Here is a 25,092-nt window from a genome sequence, read left to right as displayed (position 1 = left end):
AAGCCCTGGGCACCTGTATGAAGGTGCGCCAGGCGCAAACAGGGAAAGTGGGTCCTATACATAATAGGGCCCCTGATGTACTGCCAGCAATGTAAAAGTAGCACATCTTACTTACATTGTATTGGATCAGTCAGTCAGTGATTTCTACCATTATGAAAGTTCTGGACATATTTGTTATCTAAAGTAGAAAATACATAAAGAGCAAAAGACGACTGTGAACCAGACACACAAACAGCTGAACCTGCTGGTTCATGCACTGGGTTGCCGTCCCACCAGAACAAATGATATCTAGGGTCATTGGACATATCAATTCTACACTCAAACCAGACCATGCGAGTCCTCGAATATTTCATGAGTGCCATTTCAGAAGCTATGTTTTTGTTAGCAAATTTAGTGAAAAGTGTGCTGTAAAAGCCACTATATAGCCTCATTGTTCAACCTTCACCCGTTTAAATTAGTTGACCATGAAGCACTAGTTCTTCAGCAAGATGTTATTGTAAAATTGTATACACACCAACTTAATATTGTCATGATGTGATGTTTCAGTCTTGCAAAAATCAATAAAAAGTTTTATACTAAATAAGAGAGAAAAGTATGAAATAAGTGGTTCTGCTCCCTGAAGAAAGGCAATTCTGTGAACTATAAGGACACATGAGCAGTTGTAAATGAATGAATAAATTATGACAGGGTTACAATGAAGGTAAACTCCTTACTCAGCCTTTGCATCTACACCTTATTAAATCCGATCATAAGACACATCTTAGGTTTCTTCTGTTGTGACTGCTACTCTAAGATAAGAAATATATAAGCTTTACTTGATTACCCAATGAGGTATTTACCCATAATTCTGATTGTTTATAGATTCTTTCAGTATTTTCACTGTTTGGAAACAAAGTTATGAAATGACAGGGTATTTACAAATGCCCTAAATTAAATCAATTTGTTAGACCCGTCAGCCTTAGGATGATCTTCCCCCAAACGTTTGCCTCCGTCCTCTTATTTTTGCTGATCTCTGCACAGTTTGTCACTGCTAGGCCTACGTCTCCCATAGGATAACACTGAAGTTACCTTACTACATTTAATAGGTGATGATTCCCAAATGGAAGCAGGTAACCAGTTCATGTTTAGTGTCTTTGGAATTGTAATTAAAAAAATCCTCTCTAAGGGAAAGGCAGATTTTAAAATACAATTTTGGAAGCGCCACATTTAGAAAGTTGGCCTTTTCCTGCCTTAGCCAGTTAGTCCCTGTAGCCTACCTCTGGGTCGCATGACTGGGTATAGCTGACAGCTGGGCTTTGTGCATTCCTCCTAGAAAGCCACACACAATAGAGAGCTTACTGTGTGTCTGGATTGGCTATCACTGGCAAATTGGGAGGGCAGAGCTGGGCACAGCTCTACTTACACTTGAATGAGAAGTGTCCTGCCTCCACACAAACGGCTGCATCCCCCTTGTAGTTAGTCTGGTTAGGGAAGACAGGATGCCTGTGGACTTCAAAGGGAAACCTCTATATCTCCTCCCCACTTCAAAGGAAGGCCCAGTTATAACTATTGGACCTCTGATCCCAACTCTTCAGTACACTTCTGGACCTGTGGATACTCTGCCAGAAAGAACAACTGCTGTGCTGCTGAAAGGACTGTCGCTCTGCTAGACTGCCAGAAGTTGCTCTGAACAATAGGTCTCATCCTGCAGCCAGGATTTAATTTTGGAGGCAGGTCGCCTGCCCCAGTGTGCGGCCACTCTACGTTTAGCCAGAAGGAATAGAATTGGGGTCAGTCATCTGGCATAGGGTGCCTCTTTCACATAGCCCAGTAGGGCAACCTGGGGTAGCTGCTGTAGGCAATGGTCCGTAAATCAAGGATGCAATTATAGCAAGGCAATTCCAGGCAAGGTGCAAAAAGGTGGCTGTAGGTGCTGCACATCTCAGACATGCGCAACTTCTGCCAGTTTTATCCTATGCAGTTGGCCAGGTGTAGAGTGTTTTTCTGGCCTCTGGTTTGCCTGTTTCTGCTCTTTTTTCTGCCCTCTGTTTTGCCTTTCCTGCTCTTTTCTCTGCTCTTTGTTTTGCTTTGCCCGTTATTCTACCCTCTTTTTTAACTTTTCGCTTGCTTTTCTGCCCTCTGTTTTGCCTTTTGTGCTTGTTTTTCCATCTTCTGTTTGTGCCTTCTCCGCTTGCTTCTTGCTCTATTTTGGCTTTTATGCGCTTTTTTGCCCTCTCTTTTGCCTTTTTCTGCTCATTTTTCTGCCCCTCTTTTGCCTTTTCTGCTTGTTTATCTGCCCTCCATTTTGCCTTTTCGGCTCATTTTTCTGCTCTCTGTTTTGCCTTTTTCTGCTCGTTGTTCTGTACTCTATTTTGCCTTTTCTGCTTGTTTTTCTGTCCTCTATTTTGCCTTTTCTGCTAGTTTTTCTGCCCTCTGCTTTGCCCTTTCCTGCTCGTCTTTCTGCCCCCTGTTTTGCCTTCACTGCTTATTTTTCTGCCCTCTGCTTTGCCTTCTTCTGCTGTTTTGCCTTTCAAGCTTGGTTATCTGCCCTATGTTTTGCCATTTCTGCTTGTTTTTCTGCCCTCTGTTTTACCCACTTCTGCCCTATTTTGCCTTTTCCTGCTTGTATTCCTGCCCTCTGTTTTGCCATTTTCTGCTGATTTTTCTGCCTTCTGTTTTGCCTTTTTCTGCCCGTTCGTTCCCGCCGTTTCATCGCAACCGGTCGCAGGGGCAGCTGACACAATAGAGACCTTGCACCCCAGCACTCCCAAAGGGTGACAGTGCCACGCTATGCAAATGCTGATTAATGGATTGATCGATGGCAGCCTCGACGACGATGCAGGTTCTTGAATGGCAGCCTCACAGCTCCTCAGAACGACACATCGCCTTGACTGTGCAACGCATCCTCAACGCCGGACTCCGCATCGTAAACACTTGTCGGGAGGATCCTCAACAATGATGCAGGACCTTGCACAGCACCTTAGAACCTACGCATCGTCTCGGATGGGCGATGCATCCTCGGCGTGGGACCTTGCAACGCCTTGCAACCAGGATTTAAGGTACTCTCAGGCCTAACTGTGTCCCTGTAGCTGAGCCAAGCTCCAATGCGGTCAGTCTGAGCTTGTGAATTTGTCCCATTCCGGAGCGACCAGATATCCACAGCTGATGCTTTCTGCTTTTTGGCACTATTTTCACTAAATTTCTAAACCTGTATATTTCCGGTTCTACTAATTGGGATTTTGTCATTTTGGTCTTGTTTTATTTATAAATAATTTGTGGTTTGTTTGTAATACGGTACTGTTTGAAGTGTTACACACTGCCTCTAAGTTGAGCCTGACTGCTGTGTGCAAAGCTAGCAGGGGCTGAGCACAGGTTAATTTAGGGTTGCTTGTGACTTAATCCTGACAAGGATCGTGGTTTCTGCTTGAGTAGGGTTATACCCACCCTCCCCGCACCCTATCCCCAACCAGCAACCCAATTACTTGCACAATTACATTGTTTATGTGGTGCATTTAAAGAGAAAAGATCAACTACTCAACAGCAATTCCCTCAGAAAGCATATACTTTCAGAAAGTCATAACACAGAAAAGGGGGATATTTGATCTGGCCAGAGGATCCCAAAGCCATGGGTAGGCTCCTGTTAGGGTTATTTATAATCTTATGCCACCACAAGATGAATGGTCACGTTTAGACTGAAAGGTTCTACTACTTTTGGTATTTTGGCATGTGGATCGCCAGGGAGGAACTTACCATTAATAGAACATTTTTAATACAATTGCACATGGAAATATTAAGTCCAGTATTAAAAGATCTGGGTAAAGAACAATGACATAGGCAATGATATCTGTATTTGATAGGTACAAGGGATCAAATACATCACTCTATCATGGGATATGTTTAGTCTAGTTTGACAGCAGAAATCAAACACATCACTCTATCATGGGACATGTTTAGTCTACTTTGACAGCAGAGATTTTGTCACTAGTGAATACATTCAAATTGCCTCACTTATTAGCTATTGGCTCTTTGGTGTCTCCATCCACCCTAGAGGAAGTGCCTTCATTGTAATGCATATGACACTACAACATTTCGAAAGTGACTCTTTTTCTCAAATTCAGCTGTTTAGGTCAAAAGTGGATTCTAGACACAAACATTTTTTCACAGCAAAACAGCAAACAAAGGCATTCTGCCAGGCTTGAGTGCAAGCCAGACCCTAACATAACTCCATCTTTGATTGTTTTCTTTTTACATCAGGACAAAGTGTTCCGTATATGGACACTCAAAGTCTTATTAGATCGGAGCTATTTTCTCCAGCTCCCAGCAGCATCACTTCACTGCCTTCGGGGCTCAGTATTTCCATTTTTAGATCCACAGCAGGAAGCCTTCAATATAATCCTACTTGAGTTTTTAACTCACAGAAAAGAAAGCAGGACTATAATAAAGGATTCATTGTCATCTGATCACGATAATGAAGCATTTCTGCTATTTGATTAAAGTTAACTACGGCAAGGGAGTCTTCTTTAAAGTCCTGTTTTTGTTTCTAAGACACAGAACCAAAACAAGGACTATAATGAAGGCTCCCTTACCATTCGATTTGAATTTCATTTGGTTAACGACACAGAAACAAAAGCAAGACATTCATTAAACAATTGTCTGGATATAAACTAAATAACCTAACTCTTAAAAGGCAGTCAGTGAGCATGTGTATTTTATACTGGCTCACATAAGTTGAAGCAAGACTTAAGTCTGCGATTCATATAGGAGACATCATAGATGTAAATAGGGCTTTACGATGATGGACATATTAGGTCAGTCTCTCTTTAGCCAACAGTTCTGCACATTTGATTTTTCCAAGCCCACATAGAAATAGAAAAAATGAAACAATTTGCTGGATTCATGGTGCGATGAGAAGTTCAAAGTTAATGATAAATGTTGAAGGACGGTATGACAGGTGCAAGTGAAAGGAGGAGTAGCATGGAAACATAGATGCAGGGGAGGAGTACAATAGACAGGTGTGGGATGAGAGTTACAGGGCAGAGATATGAGTGCTAGTAAGAGGTGCCAGGCAGAAGTTAGGGGTTTCCAAAAAAGATTGTGAGAACCCTGTAGAGTGCTAATAAACAAAATACAAGTCCGAAATTGCAATCTGTCTTCCACATTACATAAAGCACTTACTACTTACCACCACATTCCGACAAGCTAGTGATAGTGACATCATCAAAGGCATTTACATCTTTTCGAACTAAAAGTCAAAAAAGAAAACAATTACAATGAAAACCATGATAGAACTGAGTTTTCAATATGATGCAAACTGTGTCCTGCACTGGGAGTGACCAAACACGCTCACAATGATTTAAACACACCAACTTTCCGAAGACCATTTGGAAAATTGAATTAATTCAGCCTTAGAGAGCTCAGAAGGAAGGAAAAGAGCGAGTAGGCCTTTCTGGGGTTCGTTCTCATGATCCACAGATGACCACAGTTTTCAGTGGTGACATTGAACATACTGACACTGTGGCAACTTATATAGAGAGCATACATACCTTAATCTCCATGTGGCTAAGGAAAGGACCCAAAATAGACCAGACTGCAAAGAAGTAACTACGGTTAGTAGACCGTATTACCCATCATTTTTGACGACTCTTTACAGGACGAAGGCTACACATCGCAGGGAATTTCAGAAGGTGGGGCGATGGCGAAAATGAAGTCCACCCCCAGGACTATGCCATCTGACACGGCTGGCCTGCATGACCAAGCCGATGTAAAGAAGTGTCTGTAAGGACACTTTCTATGTGTCAGGTATAAAGATTATAACATACGTGCTGACCACCGCAGCTATCTGATGCAGTGAGACTCTGCAAAGGATGCACAGAAGACAATCATAACAGGAAGACAAGAACTACAAGACAAGAAGACTCTCCCTGCGAGCAGCAGAACAATGCCAAAGACTTGGAGCAGGCACAGTTGTGGTTTTGCATTTGGGCCGAGGTCATAGATAAGCAGTCATCTGAGTTCCATACTCACAGTGTCCCAGGGGCATTACGGTTGTGATTCACCAAAGGTGGGTCGACAGCATTGGAAAGGAAGATTCTTCCACCACTTTTTTTTTTTGCGGAGGGTTTCAGTTTTTGGTGGGAAATTTATAGTACAAAAGCAAGAATAAATGTTCTTTAAAAAGCCCCACCAAAACATAATCATAATCTTTTTGGGGTCTAGCTCTGACTCAAATGAGCATGCATTAGGTTTCCCTGTCCCCAAAGGCAGCCACAGACCGCTAATACAAGGGTTACATGGAGGGATAGGTTTCCTGTGTGGCCTGGGGGTCCATTGGATTTCCTTGACAGCTATGGGGACAATTTCACTATATTACACACAAAAGGGCACAAGGTGAAGAATGCTAAAACTTATCCTCCCCATCATCAAGGGCAGCTCCTCCGCTAATGCGGAGCAGCGTCGCCCCTCTGCTTTTTGAGCAGGAAAAATAAAATGATAATAACGGTTATTATCATTTTATTTTTTGCAGGTTCGCAGCTGGGTTAGGGCGTGGCTGGAGGCACAGAGGGAGGAGTGGTTTGCACACTCAAGTGTGCATGACTGTTTGGCCGGCCGTCCTGGCCCAGCCAAACCGTCCTGCGCACTTTGAAAGTCCCCCACCAGGCTGCATTACACAGCCTGGAGGGAAACACGCTGATCCACGGCGCTCAGACCAATCACAATGCAGCGTTGTGATTGGCTTAGTGGAGCCAATCACAACGCCACATTGCAGCATTTTGATTGGCTAGGGGGAGCCTGGGTGCTTCCTGGTTCCGGAGGAGGGACGCAGATGGCGGACAAGGTAAGTGGAATTTTTTTTATTTTATTATTTTGACCCCCCACCACTCCACCCTCATTCCCTGCTAGCCGCTACTGCCCATCATCAATGTACACACAACAAAGGGTTCTTTAACAATCTCAAAAAAATTATCGTTATTTCACATAGAGTGACCTCTCTTGGAAAAGCAGCGCCCTCACCCACTGGGATGCGGCATGCTTCATCATCGGGCTTCCCTCTCCCTCGACCCAAATGAGTCCAAGGGGGACTTCCATCACGCAAAGTGTGTAATGGGACAACCAAAACCTACATCAGTAAAACAAGCTGGGCAGGCAGAGCAGCTGTTACTGATACTGACGGATTGAATCTACCCAACAGCTTGGAGCAGTAGAGTGTTTCCTTGACATAAATGATAATTTTAGAAAGATGTATTTCTTCATTAATTAGAGTGAGGGACGTTCGCATCAAAATAGTTTAATTTTTAAAACAAAATCCAAAGGGAAGCAATTCAACAAATAGAAAAAGGCTTTTTGTTCGCAAGTCACTTAAACAACAATATGCCCTCTTGTCATCCCGAAGTGTGTAGTGAATGAGGCTGCAGTGGGAAGTTTGAGGGCATGAATGAGAGGGTTGCAGCAAGGAAAAGGGGGTCAAAAGCCAAACGCAAGGTTGGCAGCACCCTGCATCTGGCAGCGGCATCACAGGGGACATGTATTCAGTGCAACGTCACCGACGCTGCGTGCGTCGCTCGGTCGCGTACGCTGCCACCGACGTTTCATAAAGAAAATGAAAAGTTAGTCTGCGTGTACGGTTTACAGAGGGGTTTGAGACCCATACAAGGGGCCTTGTAAACTGCGTGTGGCCAACAATGTAAAATCTGCCTGAGCACACCCCAGGGTATTACTGGGTGAAAAAGCAGAGCAGAATAGTTTAGGGGAGTGGAGGAAGCAGGTGTTACTTTGAATAGGCAGGTACTGTGTACCTATTCAGCGTGAGTTTACAGGCAGAGTCAAAGGTACTCGGAGATTGAGGGTACTGCATATGGGTACTCTTAGAGGGTACTGCAAACCAATACTCTGGAATAGAGGGTACTGCAAGTGGGTACTCTGCGATAGAAGGTACGGCAAACAGGTACTCGGAGATAGAGGTACTGCAAATGGATACTCCGAGATAGAGGGTTCTGTAAACAGGTACTCTGAGATGTAGGGTAGTGGAAACGGGTACTCTGAGATAAAGGGTACTTGAAAACAGGTACTCTGAGAAAAAGGGTACTGCAAATGGGTACTCTGAAATACAGGGAACCTGAAAACAAGTACTCTGAAATACAGGGAACCTGAAAACAGGTACTCTGAGATAGACGGTACTTCAAATGGGTCCTCTGAAATACAGGGAACCTGAAAACAGATACTCTGAGATAGAGGGAAATGCATATGGGTACACTGAGACAGAGGGTACTGCAAACAGGCACACTGAGAATGAGGGTATTGCATATTGGTGTTTTGAGATAGAGGGTATTGCAAACAGATACTCTGAGATAGAGGGTACTGCGAACAGGTACTCTGTGATAGAGGGTACTGCAAATGGGCACTCTGAGACAGAGGGTACTGCAAACAGGCACACTGAGAATGAGGGTATTGCATATGGGTGCTCTGAGATAGACGGTATTGCAAACAGATACTCTGAGATAGAGGGTACTGCCAACAGGTACTCTGTGATAGAGGGTACTGCAAATGGGCACTCTGAGACAGAGGGTACTGGAAACAGGTACTCTGGAGAGGGTACTGCAAAACGGGTACTCTGAGACAGAGGGTACTGCAAACAGGCACACTGAGAATGAGGGTATTGCATATGGGTGCTCTGAGATAGAGGGTATTGCAAACAGATACTCTGAGATAGAGAGTACTGCCAACAGGTACTCTGTGATAGAGGGTACTGCAAACGGGTACCCTTAGATAGAGAGTATCTGCAAACAGGTACTCTGGGATCGAGGGTACTGCAAACAGGTACTCTGAGATAGAAGGTACCTGAAAACAGGTACTCAAAGATAGAAGGTACTGCAAATGGGTACTCTGAGACAGAGGGTACTGCAAATGGGTACTCTGAGATAGAGGGTACTGCACATGGGTACTCTGAAATAGAGGGTACCTGCAAACAGGTACTCTGAGGTAAAGGGTATTGCAGAAAGGGACTCTGAGAATGAGGGTACTACAAACTGGTACTCTGAGATCGAGGGTACTGCAAACCGGTACACTTAGATAGAGAGCATCTGCAAACAGGTACTCTGGGATCAAGGGTACTGCAAACAGGTACTCTGAGATAGAAGGTACCTGGAAACAGGTACTCAAAGATAGAATGTACTGCAAATGGGTAATCTGAGACAGACAGTACTGCAAATGGGTACTCTGAGATAGAGGGTACTGCACATGGGTACTCTGAGACAGAGGGTACTTCAAATGGATACTCTGAGATAGAGGGTAATGCACATGGTTACTCTGAGATAGAGGGTACTGCAAATGGGTATTCTGAGAGAAGTTACTGCAAAAAGGAAATCTGAGATAGGGAGTACTTCAAACAAATATTCTGAGATAGAGAGTACCTGCAAACGGGTACTCTGAGACAGAGGGTACTGCAAATAGGTACTTTGAAATAGAGGGTACTGCACATGGGTACTGGGTGATAGAGGGTACTGCAAATGGGTATTCTGAGATAGAGGGTACTGCACATGGGTACTCTGAGATAGAGGGTACTGCACATGGGTACTCTGATATAGAGGGTACTGCAAATGGGGACTCTGAGATACAGGGTACCTGCACTTTGTCTCTATTACAACCATTGGTAACGGGTCCATTTGAATGTAAGCCTTTTCAGTATTTCAAGTTGCCCTCATATAGTTTTGTGCCCACCAAGCCCCCTGGTTGGATTTCTTCCATTTTTGTGTGCAACAAAAGTGACCAATGGTGTGTTCAATTGCTGACTATAACCCAGAGACAGTCATTCAAATATAGATATATATATAATGTAACCTTAATCAAGTTTAAGCTAACTCTGGGTGGAACCCTGCCATAAAAAGAATGCTGCATGCTCTTGTCACAGGCCGATGGCCTGATGAAGACCAACACCGTCGTTTTTTTCCCTTTTCATGTGAAGGACCAATAAAAATTGTTTCAAGAAAAAAGTTAAGACTCTGAAGCACTGAGGATGATTAATCACCAGTTTCACCCACAAGAGAATCCCTGAATGACCACTTTCGAAGGAAAAATAGCAAGTGGGTGAGCACACCCCTTAAAGAAGCAGAGTGGGAGCAAGGACAAGGGACACTGCGAGGGCAGACAGGAAGGCTGCTTCCTGTTCCCCACTTGCTGGGTTTGCTGCAGAGGGCCAGCATTACTATGAACAAATCCCCTATGAATTGAGTGTCATGAGGTTCTTGAGCAGCATTTCTGGAGTTTCACTGTTGGCAGGAGAGACAAGTGATGGCTCTATTCTGCATGATTGTTTTTATTCATAAGGAGAAAATACACAGTCGAGGCATCGAAGAGTGCAGGATATTGACAGTCAAATTTCAGAAAACGACTCTGATACTAGGTGTGGCATTGACATCAAAAGATGTAAGGGACCTACTACCAGTGTTGTTTCTCTCTAGGGAAAAAACTGGGATATTTGTTTTCACCTGCCTGTTACCTAAAGGTGCCATGGTAAAATCCCAGCCACTGCGCGAGCACACTCATGTGCAGGCGCTGCTCTGATGCCATCATGTCACATAGATAGGCACCTCAATGGCACAAGGAGGCCCACAGCCCATGTAAAAATTGGCCACCTTATTTTGCCCTCGTTTAAAGCGAGTAGAGGGACCCGCCAAGGATGTCCCATCTTGCCACTGTTATTTGCTCTTGTGATGGAGCCATTAGCTCAGAGGGTCCGACAATGAGGTGAGGAGTGGGGTATACCTCTGAGCAGGGAAATACATATAGTTTCACTGTATGCGGATGACTTACTCCTCTATATCCGTGACATATGGAATGGGATTGCGAGGATCTCAGAGAGTCTAATGGAATTTCAAAAGGCCTCGGTCCGGGGTGAACTAGACTTCATCGTGTGTCTTCCCGACCCATGCAGACAGCCCACCACAACAACTAATGGTGGACACCCACCCTATAAAATGGGAGCCCTGCACGTTTCGTTATCTGGCGATCCGCATATACCACAACACGTGAGATCTCACTGACGGGAATCTGACCAGAGCCATATCCTCCCTGCGCCCTCAGATGACGTTTTGGAGCATCCCAACCCTTACAGTCGAAGGGCGAATCTTGTTAAACAAAATGGTGGCGCTCCCCTGCCTCCTTTATTTCTTTCATAAGCTCCCAGTGTATATCCTAGTGTCCCACCTTCCGTGCACTGCATTTGTCTCTGGGCACTTTAATCTGAAATAAGGGTCGGAGACGAGTGGCGCTAGAGAAATGACAGCTGCCCGTAGATAGAGGGGCTTGGGTGCAGCCAATTGTGTGCATTATTATCCAGCAGCACGGCTGCAATGGCCTGCGAGATGGCTGGCAGGGCGGCTGACAGAAGAGATGGGTCTGGGACTGCAACGCGGGCGCAGGCAGTGCTTGTTGGGATGTTCCTCCCACAGGCACGACTCCCCCGAGCATCTAACAGTTTAATGCGCATAGCCTACGGTACCTAACGTAGGGAGATGCAACTCATGCCATTGATTACTCCGCACTCCCAGCAGTTACATTAAGTGCTACTGTGAGGGTGTGGCGACTTGGGCCGAGGCTGGGGTGGGGACACTGGGTGACTTATTTTCTGAGGGCTTGCTTATCCCATTTAAGCAGTTACAAGAGGATAATTATTTGCCAGCAGGGCACTTCCTTGCAGGTTGCTGGTAATATTGGGGCAGTTATGGAACATTATTGACTCTGAACCAGATCAACTCCCACTCGTACACACCCTAAACATTATGGATAATAGACGCAGGCTCATTACTTGGTTCACAAGGACACTAGCATACACCCCGCTAGATCCGCAACAGGCAACATGCCAATGCAGGGAAAAAGATATAGGTCGGGATCTAACAACCAAAGAGTTGGAAACAGCCCTGCATTATCTAAGGAAGGTACTCCGAAATGCTAAATTTAGTTAAATCCAGCACAGTATTCTTCAAAGAGTCTACCTCACTCCTGCACGCTTGCATAACATGTTTGGGTCTTCTCCACTTTGCCCTCGGTGCCGTGCACCAAATGCCAAAATGGCATACATGTTTTGGAGCTGCCCGGTGGCTACACCCCTCTGGAAGGTGGTTGCAGAGGCAATATCAGAGGTGACGGGCCGTGAAGGGTTTCTCACCATAGAAAGGATGTTATTTGGTACATCCAAATGGAAAAACGCCCAAACGGCAACTAACAGATTCCTAGACTTGGGCCGACTCTTTGCCCGAAGGTCTACAGCGATGAATTGAAAGACAGACGTCCTCCCAACCCTACAACACTGGTGTGCAGCAACTCTCAAGTGGGGTAAGGCTGAAGCGGTGGCACTCAGGAGGGAAGAAGTCCAGGGTCTGCACAGAATCCCCACTGCAGCCTTGTGTGATTGAATGCTGCATGAGCTGCAATCATTCCAGGATGCCCTTGCGGCTTAAACAGTGAACACCCTACATCTATAAGGGGGTACCACCAAGTGCTGGTCTGTCAGGCCTATTGTTCCCCTCAATGGTCTCCCACTGTTGCTCGTCTAATGGGCTTGGTCCCCTCCAATCAGTGGGTGACAGATGCCTAATGTTTTTAGGACAGGAAAGGGGATGGAACAGTATTATTCCTGTTGTCTTAGCTAAGTAGGGGTGCTACATATATAACTGATTTAAACTGCCTGAGTGTCTAGATCTGTATACCATGATGAAAACAAATAAAAATGGTCCCAAAAAAATGCAGCAAGGAGGTATCCGTGACCACAGTCTGTAGTGCTTGCAGACTTCTCAAACAACATACCAACAAAAAAGGTTTGAAGGGTCCATCCATTAGTGCAGATCCAGAAGAACGGAGTGGGAGATCTGCACCTGAGGCTCCCTTGAATCTGGAGCAACGGTGACTTAAGCAACAAGTATCGGTCCCTCATTCGCCATCTGGATGTACAATAGGAAGCACAAGGGCATGAGAATTTGAGGCTAAATCAGAAATCTCTAAATCCTCTCCTGAATAACCTGACTCCTCTCCTGAATATCCGTTACTCTTGGCAGAGAAGGAAAAGTCTTCAGATGGGCCGTGTCCAGTATCCGTGTCCGGGACAGTATTTGTGTTGGAGAAAGATGGAATTTCTGGGTGATGATGGTAAAGCCTAAGTCATGGAGAAGAGTAATTCTACCCTAAAGTTGTTTTCTGACCAGCGTTCTGGACTCTGTTTTCATTAGCCTGACTTCCAAGTATGGAAATAAATGGACTTCTGACTGTCCAAGTGAAGCCACCACAGCCACAGCACTATCATAAGAGTTGTGGCGTGGTCACCTGTCCAGACGGAACTGTGAACTGATAGCGGTGAGACCCCCACCAAGAACCTCAGGTATTGCCTGTGAACAGGAAGATGGAAATAGGTGTCCTGAAGGCCCAAGAATGCCAACCAGTCTCCTGTATATAGGGCATCTAAGACTTTGCTCAGCGGCAGTACTCTGAACTTGCCCTGTCGAATGAAAAAATTCAGAAGGTGAAGTTCAAGAATGGATATCAGACCTCTCTCCATTTTGGGGATCAAGAAGTAAAGGGAATATATTCTGGCTTCCACCTTGGCTAAAAGGGTGGCTTCGCTGATACCGGCCCTGATACACGCTGATCAAAATGGTTTCGACCCAACCAGGTGCACCTCCCTGAATATTCGCAGGCTATTTAGAATTCAAAAGTATGCAACAACAAATTGGCCTCGCTCTGGCTGCTTGATACTAGATCAAGAGAAGGCCTTTGACTCGTTGGAATGGCCCTATCTAGCGGCGGTCCTGCGTAAATACAGATTGGGAGACGGATATTTACAATTGGTGCAGCTGTTGTATCAACATCCTACAGTTCGGGTCCGAACGGGTAAACTACTCTCTGATACAATTAGGGTTAGGCGCGGAACTAGACAGGGGTGCCCGCTGTCCCCGTTGCTTTTTTCTCTTGCCATGGAGCCTTTAGCAGCTCTCCTTCGCGAGGGTGGAGCAGATTGGGGCATCCCCTTAAGTGACGGAATTCACACGGTGTCCCTATACGCGGATGACTTGTTGTACATAAGAGACCTGCATGCAATACCGCCGGCGATATCTGAGTTGTTCCGCAATTTTGAGGGGGTGTCAGGCCTCAGAGTGAACTGGGCTAAATCGGGTGCCTACTCTTTCAACGAGGACGTGGTTATGACAAATATAAATTTTAATGGGATTGCGCTGACTTGGTATCCCACCACGTTCCGATACCTGGGTATATATGTTCATAGGTCACCAGCAGACATACTCGAGGGCAACTTGATGCGGGCCATTTCCTCAATAAGAACACAGATGCAATTCTGGAAGACTCTACGGCTTAATGTAATGAGCCAAAATCACTTTAACTAAAATGATTGTGCTGCCAAGGTTATTGTACTATTTTGCAAACCTCCCGATATATGTCCCAGCAAAACTGTTTCGGGAACTGGAGGGATTAACCCGAAGTCTAATTTGGAACACAGGGCGGCCCAGGATAGCACTGCAGAAACTATATGCGCCACCAGAAAATGGAGGATTAGCAGTTCCTCACCTGGAACTAGCTGCACAGATACAATGGGTTACAAAATGGTTAAGCGGTAAAAACTTGGCAGACACAGCGACCGAAACAACGCTATGGACGCAAATCCAAGTTTATAGATTGTTTCCCCCACTGGCGAAAATCCCCCACCCGACGTAGCTACACATTGAATTAGCTCACAGATATTATAAGAGAAGCCTTCAGCTTACAAAAGGCATGATCCCCTATGCCCCAGTACTACCAATTATCGGGACACCCAGAGGTAGAGACTCTATAAGCGATACAGCACTGGTGTCCTGGTCTGAAGCGGGAGTAGAGACATTAGGAGACTTATATGCAGAAGGCACCCTACTACCTTTTGCGACACTGACGGCGGATAATGGCTTACCGGCAGGCCAGTTCCTACTGTATGCAACCATTACACGGACGTTGACACTAGCCTGGGGAGATATAACTAATGAGCCACCGACACATCAACTGTTGCAATACTTACACGTAATGGGGGAGGGATCACACGTGATACATTGGTTGGTACAAGCTCTGCTTACTCACGCACTATGACCACTACAGAGTCTTCGTGAGCATTGGACCGCAGACAGAGGCCATCCCTGGACTGATAAGGAATGGGAATGTATCCAAGCAAGTGCCACACACATACTACGCAATTCGTGCTTTAAACTCATTCAGACCTATATACTACACAGGGCGTACCTTTCACCAGATAAGATTAATAAGTATTTTAACATCAACACGTCCGAATGCCCGAGATGTCGTCTCCTAGGTGCTGACTTACTACACATGCTATGGTCTTGCCGCCCGCTTTTACCGTACTGGCGCACGATATTAGATACGCTCACGAAATGCACCAATGTCGAGGTGCCGGCCACATGGGAGGTCTGTATTCTGGGATATTACAAACGCACCAAAACTAACAAAGTAGGTTCCAGGTTCTGGGACCTGGGCCTAATAGCGGCGAAGCGGCTGATAACTAAGAGGTGCAAATGCACACACCCACCGGTAGCATCACACTGGGTTAAATCATTGGAAGTCTGGGCACAGGCAGAGAGCACTACCCTACACAGGGAAGAAACAGCAGGGTTGCGGAAATATCCCATAGCGAATACCTGGGATGAAATGCTCAAAATCCTTACACGCTCTGATATTCCACTATAATCGACGTTTAACCAATGAACTAAGGTTAGTACCTGACATAACACTAGGTAGCAGAAGACACGCCACAGCCCCAGGATATTTAAACGCTAAAGGTCAGCTATGACACGAAAACTCGCATTCCTTGCAGAACAACACATAGACATGACAATTACCACACGCTACACTAATATCCAGACAACAGAGCATACAACAGAAGCAGCAACTCGCCCCCACCACCCACACGCAGGCCTAGCCAAGGCTATGCCTCAACGATACTCTACATATCAGCCGCATGTATTCTTGCGCAATCGATATCTCTTATTTAGATTCTTGTATTCCTTTTTGTTGGAGTTTTTATTAGATGTGCTTATATGGTTATATATAAAATAGTAAATAGATGTCTGATATGCAACGCTTTATGTGGTAATTACATAGTTCAGATGTGTATGAACACTGTGCTTTTATATACATTGATATGTACAATTATAAATAACTGCAGATATATAAGGACGCATTGGGTAGGCATGATCCGGCTCTCGATTGGAGATGACAGTATGTATAGGTTTCCGTTGCCCAGGGTACCTGATATATGCATGAATAATCATGCACTGTAAATGTAACTTACACCGGAAATCGTAAGTCAGTGATGTACTGATCTATGCTACCAATGGCAAAAATGGCTATTATTGTCCACTGTGCAATGTGCATTGATTCTTGAAATGGATGCAATAACAAAGAGGCAAAAAAAAAAACCGCAATAAAGATATTGAAAAAAAAGAAGTAAAGGGAATATAATCTTGTGCCACTTCTTCTCAGGTACCACCACTATGGCCCTCTAGTCAAAAGGGCAAGGAAGTCCTCCTTCACAATTGAGGCACATGCTGGAGAACACATCCTGGTGGTAGCAGTGTGGTTAGGAAAAAAGGCGAGGAAGCTTAGGATGTAGCCCTTGCGGATAGCTGGATGACCCAGAGATCAGCCATGATCACTTCACAATTGTTCAAAAAATTAAATATCCTCTCCCCCCCCCCCCCCAACTGGGAGATTGTGATTTGAGCAGGGAATCTGAGACTTTTTGAGCCGGCAAAGGATGACAGAGACTGCATCTGCAGTTGGTGTCGTCCCTTAGATCCACTAGGCCCCAGAAGGAGTGGTACGACTGCTGCGGTGTCTATAAAGGCTAAGAAGCTTGTCTCTGACAGGACGGTACTATTAAGGAGTAGCCACAAAAATGAAATGTGCTGATGCAGCCTGTCTGCTGTTCCCAATGTGTCTGCAGAGTCCTGTCTACATTTTGAAATCTATTTGTATATATCTAAACTGTCATTGGGCAATACCATAAACAGCTTTGCATGAGGTCTGGAAAGCTGCTCACCATACATTTTGCCAACTCCCACAAGGCATGAACATGGACTGAGACTTAACATTTGTCTTTTCTATAGACTTTGCAAAGGTAGTTCACAAATTTTGGTTGCCTAACTTCTAGTTTACAACATTAGTTTATGACTATTTTGTTCAACTCTTACTCCAGTCTCTACGTTCATCTGGGTCATTTCCGGTCTTACTGGTCCCAGCTAATATACATGAAGCATACACTAATTGGATAGCTGTTATGGTTGATACTTATCCTACCATTTTAGTACCTTCAGACTCATTTCACACCTATATGATGTCTCTAACCATTTCTTACACTTTTTCAGGGCCATATAATGTCCCCAGCTGCGGTTATGACCTCTGTTCCACAGACCACATTTGAATAACAGATCATCTCGACATCACGAGCTCAGGCCTTTCTTGCTTGTACTTTATAGCTACAGGACTCCGATTCAATTTCCTTATCAATAGGTTTGTTCATGATATCATTACATTTTCTCTTCACCACACTATGGGCGTGAGATAACTGTCACTGCTCTTGTACATGGATCTAACATGGGAGCAAAGGCTTATCTTTTTTATTCTCACTATGTCCCACTTGGGTGTCTTTTTTTTCTCTCTATAGCACTTTGGGAACGTTTTTGGGATGTATCTCCCCTACTCATGATACATAACTTAGTTTTTCACTGTCTCTGTCACTTTTATAGTTATGCATCTGACGTTGTACTGTATATTTTAGAGCCTAGAAGAAGTCACCTGTGTGAAGAAAACATGTCGTTTGTAGCTGTGTATTATAACGACCCTTACTTTGTGCTGAATACCTCATGGTAACACAATACAGTGAACTGGACTCAATCTACTGGCATCCTTGCATTTAAGGTCTTGATACATGTTCTGTTTGACTTCTCTATGAACTAAACAACTGTTTAAATCTTATTTTAAATGTGTATATATGTGTATATATTGTGTTGAAATTTTTAGATAACTTGTGCTTTTATGATCCGTTTTAAAAAGATTGAATAAAGCTGTATGACTGACTGACTGACTGAGTGCTTTGGTATCTATTTGTATCTGATTTAATGCACTGGATCATTGCATCCTGTGCCTCTGACTCCCCTGGTAGTAGGGGACCTGGATACCAAGTATAGCCCCAAACGTACGACCTCCTTTCTACATTATACTTAGCCATGAAATTGTATACGTTGTGAGGTGTGATTGTTCATATGACTACTATCTTTTTGTAAATCTCAAGGCATGAACATATCGACCCAGGACGCAGATGGCATTCGCAGTGCAGAGCGCCAGGTTGCCAGAAACAAATATTTTATGGACCAAGAGTCAAGTTTCTTCAATTCTCTTCCAGGAGGCGCCATAGGGAAGGTATTCAGATTCTGGTTTGAGGAAGACGTTCCAACCAGTAGACTATCCAGAGGTGAGTAATTGACAAGAGACACAGCACCAAAAACATGTAGATCATTCAGAACAGGCCTATGATGTCTGGCAATATGTTGATGGCTGCAGGGCAAGAAAAGTGCTTCTTCCATGTAGCCATGACATGATCCAAGAGGGCTTCATTGACTGGAAACAAGGGCCCTGCAGTCATCAACATATTGCCAGGCATCATGGGAGGAATCTGGTTTGGAGCAGCCAAAGTCACCAGCCTGCAAGAACGTGCTCCTCTTTTGGGGCTGGGGGTATCTAGGCAAGAGGGTGCCTAGCACGCCAGAAGGCTTCCACCTGCGCAGGGTTGGACAATGGAACCGGACACACCAGTTTCATCTTTTTTATCATCTGGATCTTCTTTAATAATGAAAAAGAGCTCAGTGTCATAGAATGGAGTTGTGAAACAGCGACAAGACTCCAAACAAAGAAAACCTTTCTGGACAAGGCTGGTGCCTGGAATGATAATTCATAAAGTCATGAACCTGGAGGAGAAATGCATCCATAAGAATTAGATATATGCTTACCGACAGCTTGCAGAGGAGTACAAAAATCCAGGGTGGTTAGGAAGTATGCCAGATGCAGAGTAAGGTGAGGGATATGTTGCGATCATGGTTGAAATGTAGGTATGAGGAAAAGAGGAACAGAAACAAGAGGATGTGATGGTGAAAGAAAATGCAGAGGGAAAACAAGGCGGTTGGTTGAAAAACCTAAAAAAATTGGCAAACATTTAACCAAGAAGCTCTAGTAATGTTCAAAAACTGCTTTCTGACAGTTTATTCTTCATTTACATAGTGAACCTCAAGGAATCCTTGAACCGGCTATAGAGTTTGTACGTATTAGGGTGAGTTCCTTTAATTACTGGGAAAAGGGAATAGATTGTATTTCTTTAAATACTAGATTGTGTGGTGCTCCGGCATCAGAACATTAGTTCATCTCACCGGGTATAGCTGCAATGTTAATGCTGGCATGCCCCTTGAAAATCAAAGCTGGAATAAAAATGACTACACAATTCGAGGACAAAATATTGAATCCAAAATACTGAAAATTAAATATAGATTTTCTATAGCTAGTTCCACAGATATGTACCTATATGATACATGTATCTTCAAGGGAAGTAGATGTCGAGTAAGGATTAGTACAAATACACTTACCTTTTGATATTTTTGTCTTCGATATTTTGTCCACGAAAGTCCTGTATCTTGATATTCTTAACCTCAATATTCGGTAGTACAACCGCAAATGATGATTCGACTGGGTTCAGTTACTGCTCTGGTCCCATGGAGTAAACCCCGGTAACTCGGTTACTCATGAATCCGAGCCTCAAACTTCTTCAGAGGACCAAATGAAAGGGCTTACTGTGCCAGGCTGCTGTTGCTGAAGAGTCTCAAACGGGGAGAGCCCTGGGGTCATAAGGAGCTGTTGGAATGTGAGAACAGTTCCCCACTCAATGAACGAAACATGTTATCTTCACTGAGTTTGGGGTACGGGCAACATGGAATACATTCTTTCAGTATTGGGGCAGCTTCAGAAGCAGCAGCACAGCCTAAGGAAACTACTGCGAAGCCTGGGACGGCGGCGATCGAGCAGTTAGAAGAGATGCACAGTCACTTGCACAAAAGGAGAAGCCAGGAAGCATGAACGTAGCCCAAATGCGAGACACGACGCGGTCAAGTGCTTGTACTGGCTCCTAGGCTGGGTGCACACTAAGACTGAAACTGAAAATAGAGCGAGGCCTGCCTATGGTGGGCATAAGTACTTGACTGGATGGATTATGGAGATCCTGATATACATATGCCCTTTACAAGTGGAGTTAAGGATGCCGAGACCTCTACCTTTGTTCGGATACAAGTTTAAATCTGGGTTAGGGACACAAATGTGCAGCAATGGTTGAATAAGCGTTCTGAGGATTACACTACACCGTTGTTTGCACACTACTGGAGGGGTCGTCAGTACTTAATAGAAAGGGTAGCTAGCGCAGACTCTGCGAGGTCACAACAGGGAGCCCCAGAGGAACAATGACTGGCCCAATGAGCCCCAGAGGAACAATGACCGGCCAAACGAGCCCCAGAGGAACAGTGACTGGCCCAACGAGCCCCAAAGGAACAATGACCGGTACAACGAGCCCCAGAGGAACAATGATTGGCACAACAAGCCCCAGAGGAACAATGACCATCCCAACGAGCCCCAAAGGAACAAAGACCAGCAAATGAGCCCCAGAGAAGCAATGACCGGCCAATGAGCCCCAGAGGAACAATGACCATCCCAACGAGCCCCAAAGGAAAAATGACCGGCCAATGAGCCCCAGAGGAACAATGACCGACCAATGAGATCCAGAGGAACAATGATCGGCCGAAGGAGCCCCAGAGGAACAGTGACCGACCCAATGAGCCTCAGAGGAACAATGACCGGCCCAACAAGCCCCAGAGGAACAATGACTGGCCCAACGAGCCCCAGAGGAACAATGACCATCCCAACGAGCCCCAGAGGAACAGTGACCAGGTAATGAGCCCCAAAGGAGCAATGACCGGCACAATGAGCCCCAGAGGAACAATAACCGGCCTAATGAGCACCAGAGAAACAATGACCGGCCCTACGAGCCCCAAAGGAACAAGGATCGGCCCAACGAGCCCCAAAGGAACAAGGACCAGCCAATGAGCCCCAAAGAAACAATGACCGGCCCAAAGAGCCCCAAAGGAACAATGACCGGTTCAACGGGCCCCAGAGGAACAAATACCGGCCCAAAGAGCCCCGGAGGAACAATGAACGGCCCAACAAGCCCCAAAGGAACAATGACCGGCCCAACAAGCCCCAAAGGAACAATGACTAGGCCAACGAGCCACAGAGGGACAATGATCGGCCCTACGATCCTTGTCCTCCAATGTTTTTGTGTCAGAGGCAATTTCACCCATGCCAGTTGCATCGCCAGCACTGGACAGTGAACTGGCTCATAAAATCCAGACAACACTGACATTTTTCACCTCCAGAAGCAGTTTATTGACAACGGCGAAAATGTGCTTTTGGTAACAGGGACTGTTGCGTTTAGCTTGAAGATGTGTGATGTGCACATGCGAGAAATAGAAGCCTTTGGGGTTTTACTGTAAACTGTGCTTGGGGTGCGGTCCCTTGCGTCAGGGAATCCTACATAGGTGGTGCTGACCAACCAATTAACCTAGTAGTGGTCTTTGCAGAGTGGTTGTGGTCTGTTTGTCAACTGGTAACCCGAAAGATTATCTCAAAGGCGGTAATGTAAGATTCACCCTCAGCTAGTGGGTGTGCACCTGATCCACATAAGGGATGAGTATAGGCTGCAAACCACTATAGGGTGACTCGTGCGCAGACTGATGGGGCTGGACTTATTAATAAGTAGATCTAAATAAACATTTTGGCAATCTCTGCACGAGATTGGAGGCACTGTTATGTTTGCTGGGCCCAACCTCTTCATTTAGCCCCACTATGTGAAGCAAGCCACACACCTCCCAGGGACATACGCTTAGTAAATACCTTGGCTTGTGCATTTCAAGCTACTAACCAGACAGAAACGCTATCTTCTGTAGTTCTGTAGTAGGGGTTCAGCCGGCTGGAGATCGCACAGTTTATATTTTACTTCCGCTCGCTGGATTCCGCTGATCAATGCATGCTGTGAATGTATGATGCTCGGTTCCAAGTTCTCTGATTTTGGCGAGCCACGAAACACCAGTTTTTCACCTCACTGCATACGGATAGCTTTTTGTGACGACGTGTACCATGCATTAACCAAGAATATCTGATAATAATTCAATACAATTTTTCCACTCCCAATCCACACGCACAAACAAAATTGCAGAATAAATAAGTGCTCTGCGCGTGCAATGGAGAGACCGCAACCCGTTTCGGGAAGCTTCCAGAACACAACATTATGAGCAGGAAGGAGGTTTGCTCAACTCAGAAAACCTGAACAACCCTTCTGCTACCCTCTGAGAAGCACCACAGATCACTTCGACAAGCGAGGACGTACAACAGTTCGGCCCGTTAACGCTTTTTACAGGCTGTGGAGGAAGCACGCAGGAGGTTGAGGAGTTAGTTGATGAGTTGTGAGTGTTCATTGTATATTATTCGATATACATAGTACAACATTTAGAGAAAAACAGAGGTCGGTACACGTTGAATGGTCAGGGTAGTAATTCAGAGCAGTCTTGGAGGAGGCTGGCAGTTTTTTTCAAGAGTCTTGCTTTTTCAGGTGCTTTGCTGGACATGTTAAGAAAACCTAAACGTGTTTATTTTCACCCGCTGTCTACTCGGGCTCTTAAGAGGGGCTGAGTAGCAGCATAATTACAGCAATGAAAATGAGGATGTCTGACAGAGCGTAAGAGCCGAGAAAAACACCTGCGATCTTTGTTTTACAAAGCCGACTTCAGCCCCAGCATACGGAATTACCAAACAACCTCAACGGTGAAATCCGAGTAAAATGAGAGGGCCGATACTTCCATTAGCTTGACACTGCTGCCACCCAGCGGGAACGAAAAACATAACCTCGCTCTTTGCATTTGCTGTGACAGTTTTATCGACATAACGAGATAAAAGGATGGGAAACACACTGGATGTCACATTTAAGTAAATCATATTTTCCGTCAAAACGTGAAACTGATATTTCTGGGTACTTGTTCAGAATGTTGAGCATTATACAGGCCCGGCTGACGCGGTCTCGCAGAGGCAGCCCCCATCGGGGGCATAAGAGGCCGGCGCCATAACCAACGCCGGGCCCCCTCCCCACCCCCGCAAAAAAACGGTTTTTGGCGCCAAGAAGCGCCCACAGGACAGGAGGCTACCCGCCCCCCCCCCCCCAGCCGCGGCCGCCGGCATGGCGCCAACCACCCCGGCCAATGGGGGCCCTAGCGCCATACAAACGGCCCAATGAGGGGCGAACACCGGCAGGGGCGAGCAACGCTGGGGGGGGGGGATATAAGCATGGCTCCCCCAAGCTGGCTACTATACTTGGGAGCGGGGGAGCAGCACCGGCGAAGGACCCCCCTTTTTCTTTGGTTGGGCAGGGCACAACACGAGTCCGGCAAGGTAGCGAGTTGCGGCCTAACTCCGGGACAGCTGCTACACCTCCCACGCAGAAGAAAGGGGAAACCCAACCGGAAAGAACCGACAGAAGGACCAAGAGACAAGACTAACATGCCAATAAAGCTTTTACCAAACTGCCAGTATAACTACATGTATTCCTAATAAAACTGCGGCCAACAAATGACCACCACAAGAAGTGTGTACGTTGGCTTATTTGCACAAGGGATACAACGTGGGGAGAGTACCACTGGGAGGGGAGAGTGGGCTAAGTGCGGGGGTTATCTTAATAAACACATCATGTGCCAAACCGTTGTATAAGTGATGAGGAGACAAGCCTTTAATTAATGACTGACAAGAGGGCACAATTAGCATGGTAGAACCATGCTGTGATACAACTGTATAATCCACATGGACATACCAAAAATGCACCACTTTTAACCCCGTGGTAGGGTTAACCAGACACCCCCGTGCCGTGACAGTTATAAGGTGCACCTCTCAGGCACCTCGCGCGTTCTCGGTGCTGCCTGCAGAAGTGATGGGAACACAGCTGCACAACTACAGGCTGTAAGGGCAAAGGACGTCTGGGACTTCCCAAGACAATATACTAGAAATCATACTGAATAAGCTCTGATCCAACACAAGTCCCCGCATCTTTTAAAAATAAGCATTGACAAAGCTAACAGGTCCTGGTTTAATGTGTTAACGTGTACAAGAGTTTCACAAATAAAAACTGTTTTGATTTCAAAATATCTTTATTGAAAAGTTTTATGAAACAAAACAGAGAAACAGTACAGGAGTTGGGCTCAGGGCGAGGGCCCCTAATACCCATGACTGTGTTTCACCGGATCAGCGGATTTGATAAAGAAGACGGGTGAGGTGGCGATGAGGATTACATTAAATGTGTAGATTTATATTGCGCGGTTTATCACCCATGAGGATATCCAGGTGCTGTCCATTGGGGAGATTAAGTGATTTGCCCAGGATCACAGGATAGTCAGCCAACGCAGAGACTGGACCCCGGATTTCCAGCTCTGGAGTCGGCAGCTCTGGCCACCGCGTCACGTCCCCCCTACATGTATTTAACAGGGCTCAGGCATCCTGCTGGGGATGTTCATATGTGAGATCTGTGAGAAAGGTCAAGGGTTCAAATTCCAGAACTTTCTGGTCTTTCTTATTCCAAGTGAGCAGAGGTGCCTTCACTTGGGTATCAGACCCGCCCGCCTCGGTGCGCAGGCGCTGCTCGGTCTGCAGTGCTGGCTCGGTCACTAACTGTAGGTTGAGCTCAGTTACCAATGCTGTCAGTGACAGGAAGGAGAGAGGACAGGCTCCCTACCAGGCGCGCAACACCCATTGGACTCGCAGGGCTTCAGCCCAGGAGGAGACAGCTTCCCGGGCAAAAAAGCAGCCGCACCCAAGCACTTCACAGGTCTTTTAAAGACCATTTGCATGTTAATGAGGCCTCGCTGTTGTTTCACCCCTTCTAAGAGCCCCTGCAGCTCCACTCTGCCTATTGCTTAAAGTTCAGCCCCCCCGAAATTTTTGCTC

General features: G+C 45.7%; 1 protein-coding gene across 3 annotated transcripts in view; it reads right to left on the bottom strand.

The window, feature by feature from the left end:
- The window catches only part of RPS6KC1 (ribosomal protein S6 kinase C1), a 479,254-nt gene that overhangs the window by 353,976 nt on the left and 100,186 nt on the right, over nt 1-25,092 (bottom strand). For all 3 annotated transcript variants that reach the window (XM_085612893.1, XM_085612895.1, XM_085612896.1), the window contains one exon: nt 5,162-5,221. In XM_085612893.1, the coding sequence (XP_085469019.1) occupies nt 5,162-5,221 (60 nt within the window). The remainder of the gene's footprint in view (nt 1-5,161; nt 5,222-25,092) is intronic.

The sequence above is a fragment of the Triturus cristatus genome, chromosome 6 (assembly GCF_964204655.1).
Source record: "Triturus cristatus chromosome 6, aTriCri1.1, whole genome shotgun sequence".
NCBI lineage: Eukaryota > Metazoa > Chordata > Amphibia > Caudata > Salamandridae > Triturus > Triturus cristatus.
This window is presented reverse-complemented; position numbering and strand designations above follow the sequence as displayed.